Genomic DNA, 12242 nt, shown 5'->3' with positions numbered 1-12242 from the left:
CTCTTCAAGAGATTTTAATTTAGCCAAAATCTGAGTTGTGCATTTCCCTAGGCCTAAATCAAGATCCTGAAGACTTATTTTTTCCTTGAATTATATGGAGACTAATTTACAGCATTAGAGATTGCCATGCAGCTGAAGATGAATTAAGTTTTAGGGAGTTATGCCTGCTTATGTAACTGAACACTACATCTGCCTGTGCAAGCACTGAAAACAGTCATGAGTCTGCTGGAGTTCATATTTTAATTTATTCTGTAATCGCATTCAAAATATAAATACAATTTTCTTCAGCACTGAACACAATCAGTTAAAACCACTGTTAAGATAGATGAATGTTGACCTTTTTAAACATAGGCACAACTTGATTGGTTTCAATAGAACTATGGCTACTTGGCCGGCAACGCACCTCGTAGACTGAATCACTAGCTCACACCATTAGAATAGTTCCGTTTCTCTATTCTTGGTTATTTCTGGTTACTGGAAGAATTATGCACTCTCTTAACGCTTCAGGCAGTTGAAAGCATTACAAATGTATCAAGTTTTGGATCAAAGCTTGTGCTGTTCCCAGAGCATAATCTAAAGCACTGCTCTACCTTCCAGCAGGCTGCAGTAGAGTATGTTGAACTGCCCCCAATTGCACCAACCTCTACCTGCTGTGCTTGTAAAATAAGCAGCACAACTACAGGCAAGATTCGATGCTGGAGGTTTTAGATGGGGAAAAGAAGCTAAACATGGAAATTGTCTCCTCTTTTAGGCACCTTTCCCATCCACAGAGAGGACCTAGTTAAAAGTGCCAAACATTAGAATATGATAAAAAATAAATTTAAAAAAAAAATTGATCATATAAAAATAATTCTGATGTGTCTATACACGCCCTCTCTCTAGCAAGAACTCATCTCTGCTATTTTTAGGTGCCAAGTTTGGCTTCCCCTCATTCAGGAGCTGCTTTCAGATGACACTCCTATATTCTAGTTTATCTGAAACACTCTTAAACTCAAGTACGGCAGGCAGCTTGTGCCCCACCCTGACAATGAAAAGTACTGGTAAAGCTCAAATTTGTGCCAATTCAGCTACTGTGAGTATGACAGGAATCTAGGTCAAGTAATTTACTTTGCTCCCCACTACCTTCTAACAAGCAAAACAAGGGCTCCTGCGCTCTCTCCCCTCAACCCCCTTCCTGTTTGTGCTGTTTTGGCTCCTTCTAGGCTAGTGTTTTGTAGTGAAAACACTGCCAGGTGGGGAAAGAGGTTCGGGTTGGATCAGTACTTGGTTTCATGGCTTACTTGGTTCTCGGGGTACTCTGGTTAGCAAGAGAGGTTTCAGTAGAAATTGGGTGAAAGGCATAGCTCTGCTTGAAGATCTAAGTCTTCTCAATCCCTACCTATATAAAAAGAAAATAAGTCCTAGTTTCAAACAAATGTAACACTTCTAATGAACATGTCCAGTTTCATAGGAATTCTGTATTACTCTTTAGTTGAGCTGCATGGACAAATGACGGTGTGGGTACCAGCTATGCATTGCTTCAGCAGCATAATCAGCATGCTTTGTCAGTCATTGCTGCACTCATAAGTTATGGATATATTTGGAAGTGTGAGATGTACCAAAAAAAATCCTTAACATTTGCTAGCACCTTCTCTCTGATTTCTCCTAATCTGAGAATTGAAGAATTGCACAATGTTTTCTTGACTTAAAAAATCTGGCTCTGTTCTCTGCCTCCTGTAGTCTCTACTGTTGTTCATTTGAATGCTCAGACTCATTGGCACAGGCAATAGTGTATGTCTGTTAAAACACAGAAAGCCAGTCTGATCAGTGTGCAAGGAACAAATTACTGCAATGCAACATAGGAGGCCTACTTTGCTTTTGGAAACTTTGCCCTCATTCACAAAATCTTTCCATCCCTAGGCCTGTTACTGAAAACAATTCTGCTGATTAAAAAGGAAACTTGCATGGAGAAATGCTTATAAACATCATACATAAAATATGCTACGAATTGTCTTCCATTTAAACACAAGTCTCTTTCTTCAACTGCTCTGTGCTTCATCACCTATCTTCACTGGAAGCCAAAAGCCATTTCTCTGAACACTAAATAAGGTGAGATACTTTGAGAAGTTGGATCAGGCCCTTCTGTTGGCCGTTTAGAACAGGGACTTCTTAAGACTTTTCTGCAGTGCCTAGCACCGTGCAAACATCCTCCAATAAAAGTGTATTGTGCTCCTTTTGACCCATTTCTCCAGCACTGACGTGTCTCTGTGTGAGATTTAAACTGTGCTCTTTACGGAGCAATAGAACTTCTTTTTATCTCTCTCTCTCTCTCTCTCTCTCTATCTATATATACACATCTATATCACAACCCCCTCAATTAGTCAGACAGCAGCTTTAAAAAAAAGGAGACATGAATATTCATATTCACTATACTTTTAGTCTTATAATTGGGAAGAATTAATAGGGTACACTTCACACAGCTTCCTCTATAATCATGTCAATGCTCCTCCTATGGAGCAATACTGCCAGGGCTTTCATACTTGCCTCGGTACCAGTACCACTTCCCACTAGAAAGGAGTGGATCCTCGCATTTAGGAAAAGTGTGTCTGCTTTCACTGCCATTCACACCAAGGAATGAACATCAGATCAGCCTGGGAATTCCAAACACTGGGGGGAAGATAGGAAAAACTGGAAGAGTAACCATGGAATTTAAAGGCAACAGCAGAATATGCAAACCCAACAGGGAGGTAAACATTTCTGCCTGGGAAGACACAGAAGTGAGTTTGATGTCACTGTCCTGAAGTGTCTTAAGCAGTGCTGAATGCTTTAGCAGGTGAAACAAATTGGAAAAGCTCTTTTATTTACATATCCTGTTTTGAACAATGAGACAGAAAAGTCCCTACTGTTCAGAGTTCAGCTACTGTGGCCAGTGTTCAAAGAGCCAATATTGCAGAGGAATAATTTTATTTGACCTTGCCTAATCAATGTCTGTTCAAAAAAATGGGGTGGGAGGGGGGGAGAATACAGGGCGCTCTGAAAATGTTTTAAGGAGAGGGCAAAGTTGCAATTTAAAATAATTTCATCTGAATGTGTTTTTCAGACAGCTTGCTACCAGTGCTTGCATTGTGAAAGTTGGCATTCCTAAATAAATGTTAGGAGCACTAAGATCCAAATAGTTCTCTATGCTTTCTGGATATATGATTAAACTACCAAAGTAAACACAGCTTGCTATTGTCCCTTAGGAATGCATGTATACAACTCGCCCCTGAAACATCAGGGCTTCAAGGTACTTTCCCTAAACTACTATGCAGCTAAGCTTGTCTCTATTAGCACTGGTAAAGCATAGGGATAATTACAGTCTTCTCTTGAGCAAATGATGCATACAAACATTGAACTCTCAAGATAAGCTTTTTCAAGAGACTTCAGCTTCCTAGCAGCGTAGACAGTAAGCTTTTGAATCCCCCCACTATGTACCTATCAGCATCATTAGGTAGCTAAATATCCTTAAAAGTTTGACTCTTCAGCTTCCAATGGCTCTGAGCAACTCTGCAGCTTGAGTTTTCAGCCTTTGGTTGCTCCTGTTCTAAAATGCTTACTTCACTTATTGCAGGTATCAGTCTTGGTATTACCACAGAACACCCTAGTGTGCTGCACCAGCACAGGCACGCTTGAGGTAGCTGGGCCTGGCTACCTGCCCAGGTATGCAGCAAGTCTGTGCTGTTGTGGCTACACCACTGCCTGGGTTGAAGCAAGCTAGTGGACCTGTCTGTAGTTTCAGTAACTTCAGGTTTTTTTGGTTAAGGAATGCAAAAATTAAACTCGTAACACAACTGCATGCCAATCCAAGTAAAAGCTATTTCCAAGCGCAGAGTACTACCTAAGAACTGTGTGAGGTTTGCTATTTTGATGATTAAGCATGTGATTAAAAGCCCACAGAAAACTATGGGAAGACACCTGAGGACTTGCATGAGCTTTGGATCAGCTGTAAGGGCATTTCTTTATCTATGCACTGAGACTGTTGCATACAACAGTTAAGCTACAGTTGCACAACACTGAAGAAATACCAATAATGGCTACTTACTTTAGCTAACAAACATAAGCGAATAGCTTTCTAATGAATAGTATCATTTAAAAATTCAGCTATAACATTCCTATGGTAAATCAAAGCAGATTGTTAAAAACCAAGAATTATTATGGATCAGTAAAATGTATAGAAATTAGATGCACCTGCACAAACTACATAGCTTAAATATTTAAAGATAAAAAAATAGATTATAAAATTACATATTCAATGAGATGCTGCCTGCACAGTGACCTGTACCCACTGAAAATCCTGAGCAGCCTCTGCTCCCAATACTGTTGGTGAGAGCTGACTTCATGCTGCGTTTACAAAGCCCAGGCTCGCATCTTGTGTTATCCTTGTCGAAGTAGGGGGTTTATATGTTCAAACTATACTTTACACAGCTATAGAGTGTTGAGCAGGAAACAAAATTCTGTGCTGTGAATTAGGAATGTATGCAGTCCAGCTAGGTATCGGATCAAAAAGTACTTTGTGAAGTTGTTTGGATCTCTCTACATAAGGCTTCAGGTATCATTCGGGAACAATACTACTTGCCTCTGAACTGAGTAGCTAACCTATGCTAAACTGTACAATGTAATTCGATTGCAAGAAACGCATGGTCTTCTAAGTCAGTTTAACTATGTTTTCAGTGCCTTTTTGAGGTCAGAGTAGAAATTAGTCAGGGTACTAGCCATGGCAGTGTCCACTGCAGATTGTGGTAGCATCCCTCGCAGTTCAGTCTGAATATAACCCGTCAAAAGACTGTGGCTAGGGTAGTCCTTAAGTGGGACGCAGAACCAACCACAAGGGTGATTGAATCCACGGACAAAATTGGGTCTCACTTCTCCATAGTCTAGGCTTATACCTATTGAGAAAAACAAAACAAATTTAAAAAAAAAAGAATTTGAGACAGATGAAAAATAAAGGCACAGTAAATCTAAAAAGTACAAGTTCTTGCGTGGGGAATTGAGTAGTAGTGATAGACGCATAAAGTTTTTCGGGTACTTTCATGAATGAAAGTTGTCTATTCTTCATTTAGAAGATGACCGGAACTTGATAATCAGAAATTCTAACATTAAAAAGATATTCCTCTCATTTACTAGCCAGCTGTTATTTCACCTAGTCTGCTGTATGAGCTAGAGCAGATCGCTCAGCTTGTCTCTACCACTCCTGTCCCACAGCTGGTGTAAATGGTACTTCAATACACAGGGATGGCTCATGGATAAGTTGGTATTTGCACACTGCTTTAAATCTGCAAAATGTTCAAATACCTTTGATATACTTCTTGGAAAACATCTTATGCAGTTTTTGAATGCTTAAGTATAAAAGTAGTACAGAACTAAACTAAACTGGAATTATGTCTTAAGCCAAGCAGCTGTTGCAAAATAAGAAATAAGCAGAACTGAATGTTGCCTTACCACATGTTAGAAGGCCATTTTCATAGCTTGTAGTATAAGAGAAATCAACAAACTCTCTCGGTGCTATGATGTTCCAGAGCTGGCCCGCAGTGGTGTAACGCATCACACAGCAATTCTTGTCGAGTGACACAATGAAGAGCACAGGAAAACAAAAAGATCTTAGTGTAATGAAAGGAAAATTTATGCCTAGTTTTTTCCACAAAGGCCATGTCCTTCACTGGCAGCCTCTGTCCTCAACTCCACACTGGGCAGACAACTCCAGTAAGGTCTGAAGGAAGGTGTCATCTAAATGCTGGAAGTTTGCAAGGACTTGCATTCTGCAACTGAGACCTGCAGGAGCTGAGAATATCCGGCACCTTTAAACCATACTGACTAAAACAAGAGAACTGTAAGTCAAGGACTGGGAACTAAAAGCCACGTGGCTTTTATGTGGCTTACCCACCACTTAGCAAGTCTGAAAGGACCAGGAATAAATCCCAGAAGGCCACTTTCAGTACTAGGAGCCTCTGTAAAGCGCTTATAATCCACAAAGTGGATAATAAAGCAGAATGCAAACAAGTCTTCAGAAAGGCATTCGTAAGAGACATTTAGGGTTTCTGTAAATATTGCTTGATCACAAAATTTGTTTTTGTAAATACTTAGCAAAAAACCTTTGCCATATAGCTCTTCCTTAAGCGCCACAGCAAAAGATGATTAATTAGCGTTTATGCCAGAAGCCCACAGACTTTTGAAATTCTGGACTGAATGTCCCCAGTAACCAAAATAAAGCTACCAGCTGGCATATATAATCAGCTTCAAACCTACCTTTCTTCTGCAAGTCCCATCCCTCAGTTTGAACTATTCTGGCTCCCAGCACAAAGCCCTGCCACATAGTGAAGTCAGCCTTTTGGGAGCAGGAAGAGGCTGTAGTTTCTGTAAAAGTATGCGTGGAGTTTTAACACCCACAGTTATATACCTTGTGGAACAGAAGAAAGCAAGCTGCATAAAAAGTCTTCGGGATATAAAATACCACGCTGCAGTTCTCTCTGTATGCAAATTTTTTTCAGAGGGTACTAGAGCTCCCAGATCTGAGAGAATCATGATCTTCCTAGTTTTACTCCTTATTTCCTTATTATCCTTAGTATCCTCATTTCTAGCATTGATGGAAAGCTGAACTTCAGGCTTCAGAATAGGACTGTGAAGACAACCCCCTCCCATCTGAGCTTATGTAAAAAATCACACGCATATGTAGAAAAGTGCCCAACTCCTTAGGATAATGTTCCAGCAAATAGTGATAACTGCTTTGCTGCACTGTTGAATTCACATAGGCACCTATACACATTTTCTTTATGAATCTAAACAAATCTTTACCTCTTCAAATGTTTCTATGATGTCCATTGTAGTCATTAAGCTGTCCCAGTCTAGCCTGTAAGGTCCAGGGCGAATATGATCCACTATTCTGTTAGTAACGTCTTCTACCACTCCTTGAGCTTTGTAGCTAGAGAAACATAAGTTTATATTTAAAAGTGAGAAGTTCTTTCCAAGCCTTCCATTAGTTTGCAACAGCACACTTACTGTGTGCTTACCTTGCTACTTGGGGTTGTAATCAGTATACAATTTTATCAGAAAGGCAGTATGGAAAAAGACCTATTGGTGTATCTATTCCTTTCCACTGCAATAAATGGTATTCTGAGAAGCTTTGTGCTTAAGCTGCAACCTGCGTTTCTGAAACAACTGCAAATTCTTTTCTCCAATGAAAATCATCGTATTTATTTCTAAAACAACTTGTCATTTTGCTGCTGTCTCAGGGGAAGCAAGGGAGTCTTCCAGGGAAAAGTGAAACTAAAAGCAAGCAGAAAAGAGTGCACGGATATGTGGGAAAAAGAATTTTCATGAAGTAGAAACAACAGCAGTAAAACCAAAATAATAAGGAATTAAGTTATGCCTTGGTGGCCTATTAGACTACCATAGAAGATAATTTGGTGTTAAGCTATTAAACACTAGACTCCTTGCTAATTTGAGATGCCTGGCCTCATGTTGCCCCTCGTGTTGCTCAAGAGGAGAAAACTGATCAGAATCATTATTTTCAAAACATTTCTTATTCATTACACTGCTATTATTAAGAGCAGATAATTATTCAGAAAACACATTCATTTATTCACTCACATTCACTCAGTTATGTGATTGGAGCAAAAGCAGTGAGGCCAACCCCACTCACATGCTCAGAAGTGGAGGACTGCTACATTAACATGCCAGTAGTTTCTAGGCAGGTGTTTGGAAAGTCCCTCAAAAGACCCTTTATTTCATCAGGTGTATATATAACCTTGCAGTCTTCATCTGCATAACGAAGCCATGGCCCTCTCGGCTGTGGTTTAAGTTGCACACTGGATCAGCAACAGGCTGTGTGCTGGTGGCCCTGTACAGATTCAGTAGACTTGGTGTCTGGGCTTAACAGTTCGTACAGATTCAACAGGACTCGTAGTTCCCAGAGCGTATCAGTCCCTGAGATACTTTCAAACACTATACTTTTCCTTTCTTCAGCCTGCTGTTTTCTAGTTACTATTTCTCCTGCTAAACATACAGATACTGCTGTTTTCTAGTTACTATTTCTCCTGCTAAACCTACAGATAGCTATAGAAATCAGTCACAGAAGGTCACAGAAACACACAGATGTGTGTTTATGGCACACATCTTTCCCACAGTTATGTCCTTGATGTCTTACTCTATTGTTGTTGCACAGTTGCTGTGACAGTACAAGTACTGTAAGAGGTGGGCTGTCCCTCAGTAACACCTGGGAGCTACTGAACCTGGACTTGATTCTGTGGTTTACAGATCATCTTTCTAAAAAGTCTGGGAATACAACGTTGTCAACTTAAGCCAATGCGAGTTCTGTGGTATGTTCCATAGTGTTCACTTTTAGTTATTTTAGACAACATGCAAGACTAAAGCTTTGAATTATAAAACTAAAAAGAAATGGTACAGGCCTTTGCACAGCCAAGAGGCATGGTAAATGATCCACCTAGCCCCTTCATGTCCTAAATTCTCTAAAGCACATTTGTAGAACCATAAAAATGTGTATCTGGTCTGAAGGCAAACTTACAGGTATCCACTGAATTCTTCTGATGGTTTACGCCACACAGTAGCATCTTTCTGAAAGAGAACAAAGTCATGATATTAATTATTATTCACAGACAACTCTACGACATCCAGAAAACGTCACATTTTTCTGAAGAACACTCACTACGGTATATCCCAAAGTGCTCACTGACCTAGTATCTGGGCACTTTTGTTATGTGTGTGTGTTATTTTTTTTTTTTTTAAAGAACAGAAGCAGATGTTTTGGGCATCTTTTACTGATAATCTTCCATTCTTTCCAGAAATCACTCAAGTGCCTTTCTCAGTATCCAGCTCTAGAAGTCTCTCCAAAAATAGCACTTGGCAGGCTAAGCCAGTTTCCTAGGAATAGAGAGTATAATGGAATCACATTATTACACAAAGCCTTCCAAATAAAAGATGACTAGAAAGTCATTGTCTGGACACTACTCAGATAGGAAGACCACATAACTTATGTTGGCACTTCTGTAACACATGACCAAGCACATGTGTGGCAGGAAGTGCTGACAGTAGCAGACAAGGAAGCTTAAGTTATCCCTCTCTCCTAGATGCCTAACTAGAAGCATCCTGCAAGCAGTGGTCTATTCATTGTAAAGTTTGCCACAGGAAATAAAAATAAAAAAAAAAAAGGTATCCCTTGTTTTTATCTAACTATAAAATGGAACCTTAGTATAAAATCTGTGGACTTAGGTGTTATAAAAGTGCCCTCTGGGATTTTCTTTATTTGGTATCATGAATATGTAAACACTAAGGACCAAACACCCTGTAAGAACAGCAGTGAAGAACAGCATCCTGAACTTTTAAACATATTGAGAGGGAAAGTATCTTCCCTATCAATAAAATCCCCCTCAAGCATCTTCCATGCAGGGAGGTAAAGCTCTGGATTTCTTTTTACATGGCAGAATTTAAAAAAAAAAAAAAAAAAAAAAAGGAAGGAGGTCCAACTGGGAATTTTACAGGAGTAAAATATGAGGAGTAAGGTGATCTGAGTAGTGAGATTCAGGTAACTTTCTAAAGGAAAATAATGGTATGAGACTTATCATTTAGGAAAGCAGGGTTGAGGTACAAGTTTTGCAAAAGTAAAAGACTTGGGTGCTCTGTTCTTCCCTCTCAAGAAATGACATTTATTACTTCTGGAAATAGTTGAGTTACATTTGGAAAATTTGACCCTGCCTTATCAACGTGCGCTCACAAATACAAGGCTCTCAAAAAGCATTGTAACAAAAGGGCAAAAATACGAATTTACTGTACTACTTCTACCACCTTGCTACACTGAGATACAAAAGCCAAAATTCACTTTTACTTGCTATGCCAGACAGGGCTATAAAGTATTCACTCAGCCTAGGACTGAGACATTGGGGAAGTTTATTTAGCTAGATGGAGTGGGACTCTCAAACGTCAAGCAGCTAAAAAGAAGGGCATGGCAAACCGCTTGAGGAAAGCAGGGACCACCTTCTGCTTTGATGGGAAGAAACTTCTGTTAATGTGGGGGCTCTGATACACTGCTGTAGCTTGAAGGCAATGGAAACAGATGAAGAGATGTGTGAGAGAGAACTGAGGATGATCTCACTTTTTAAGAACAGGACATTAGAGGCTGGAGCATGGTGGGCTCCGGCATTAAAGACAAATGAGATTCCAGAGGTTGTCAGACCATACCTGAAGGTTGTGACTGGACAGTTAGAAAGTACAAGTGAGCATCTCGCAACACTGCTAGCACTAACAGTATTTCAAGTTTTGTTTCAAAGAAAGCCCAGAACCCTACATAGGTAGGATTCCACTGTGAGACACCTTCCTGAAAACTGGTATGAGGAATGACTGAGTATGTCTGCAAAGAGAAGAAAAACTCACTATTACCTAAAGCTGTACTATCCTAGAATGGTTGTTTCACAGGGCCTCTCACCTGACAGCCCTGTAAAAATTTGCCAAATGTTTGATACTTGTGTTACACGGCATCATTTTTCCCCTAAGTGACCTACCCCTTGCTTGACACAACTAATCGTGTCACACGTAAGAAACTCCACCTAGATCACTTACAGTTTTCTTAGCAATCCGCCATTCGCTGTCTCCGATGCTGTGGTACTGAATCAGAGCGTTCTGCAGTTTTGTAGCCAGGGGTTCTGAATTTGGCAGCAGATCCATTTTTTTCCCCTTTCCTGCGTTTAGAAGAAAGAAAGAAAAGAAACCAAAACGGGATACTAAATTAAGGACGTCAACAAAAGCATTACTCATTTAAACCCGCTGACGCCCGCTCACTTTGAGCGGAGGGGGTGGAAATTACCAGTCTCGAAACAAACTCTCCCAGCCCGACGCTTGCTTTGGGTGAGAGGAGCAGGCGGGGCGAGGCAGCCGCCAGGACCAGCCTGGAGGCAGACAGCCGGCGCGGCGTGGGGCGGGGGGCGCAGGCAGCGGGCCAACGCCCCAACGGCCGCCCCCAACGGCCGCTGCCGCCGCGCTCGCGCCTGGCGTCCCGCGGCCGTTGGAAGCGCGCCACGAGCCCCGCGCTGCCGCTGCCGCCGTCCCCCCTCCCGCTGCTCCCCTGCCAGCCGCGGCCCTCCCCGCCCCGGCAGGGGCGCTGCGGGCCTGCCCGGCGGCCGCCCAACGGCTGATGGCAGCAGCCAATGAGGGCGCAGCCGGCTTCCCGGCGCAGCCAATGAGGGCGCAGTGTCGGTGGTCTGCGGCGCTACCGCCTCGGCAGAGCGTGAAGCTGGGAGGGGGCGGGCCAGGAGGGTGTGGCCTGGCTCATCCCCGCCTACGCTCGCCGCCTTGTCCGATCACGCGAAATTTCCGCCGGTCGCTGGTGGGAGGGAGGAGGGCGCCTTCCCATTCGCTGCTGCCGGGGAGCCGGGCGGTGTGATTGGGCGGAGGGAGTGGAGTGATGGGAGACGGGGCAGCATTAAGCGCCGCCCGTCGCTCGGCGCGAGCTCGGCCGTTGCTCGCGGCGGGTTTGAGCGGGCGCGGCGGTTGGTTGGCGGCTGCGCCTCGCGCGGTCAGCTGCGCAGCGCGGGCCTGGCGGGGCTGCGGCAGCGGCACGGGGGCAGGCGGCAGCTGGCCGGGCCGGTGCGTCTGTGGTAACCGCCCGTTACTAGCACACCCCTTGTGATAGTACTCCATACCCCTGTCACCACGGTCGAGTTACTCCGAGCCTCGTTTTCTCCAGCCTGCCGGGTTGAAGTAACTTTATTAAGGTTTACTCAGTGTTGCAGAACGGGCAACGTTGGTGCTTTTCAGTTGAGGCGTGGTGCGGCCTCGCCTGCCCGCTTCGGCTGTTCAGCTGGGGCCTGTCCTGCTAGTTCAGATGCGGTGGGCAAGCGTGACGAAGACCTTTGTCCGCATCTCAGTGCCCCCCGGGGATGCAAGTCAGCTATGACTTTGTCACAGCATCAGATACTGAAAATGAAACGTCTCTCTAGCTGTGGAGGAGTTCAAACAGTGCAGAGCACAGCACTCAGTGCAAGTAGCACGTTGCAGTGAGAGAACCAGAGACACACCATTACTTTTGGTCAGCAGTGTTTCCCTTGTGGTTCAGTGTGCTTTTGCGAAAGAATTGATGTTTTGTTCTGCTCTGTAGAGCAGTAAGCAAACCACATTCTTCATAGGTAATAAGACTGTGCCTGAGGTCATCTCAGGAGTGAAACAAACTGCAAAGTATAGGTGACTGGTTGTTTCCTGCCTCCCTCGCAGAATTGCCCTGT

At 42.9% G+C, this 12242-nt stretch overlaps 1 protein-coding gene across 1 annotated transcript; it reads right to left on the bottom strand.

The window, feature by feature from the left end:
- Positions 1-226: 226 nt before the first annotated feature.
- LOC104150976 (stAR-related lipid transfer protein 4) lies at positions 227-11069 on the bottom strand. The gene is made up of 6 exons (XM_009685516.2): positions 10829-11069; positions 10585-10703; positions 8537-8586; positions 6808-6934; positions 5458-5572; positions 227-4904 (listed from the first exon to the last, which is right to left on the bottom strand). The coding sequence occupies exons 2-6, from the start codon at positions 10687-10689 to the stop codon at positions 4678-4680; spliced, it is 624 nt and encodes a 207-aa protein (XP_009683811.1). The 5' UTR covers positions 10690-10703; positions 10829-11069; the 3' UTR covers positions 227-4677.
- Between the last annotated feature and the right edge of the window lie 1173 nt (positions 11070-12242).

The sequence above is a fragment of the Struthio camelus genome, chromosome W (assembly GCF_040807025.1).
Source record: "Struthio camelus isolate bStrCam1 chromosome W, bStrCam1.hap1, whole genome shotgun sequence".
NCBI classification, from domain to species: domain Eukaryota; kingdom Metazoa; phylum Chordata; class Aves; order Struthioniformes; family Struthionidae; genus Struthio; species Struthio camelus.
Note: the sequence above shows the minus strand (reverse complement) of the source record. Positions and strands in the feature narration are given on the sequence as shown.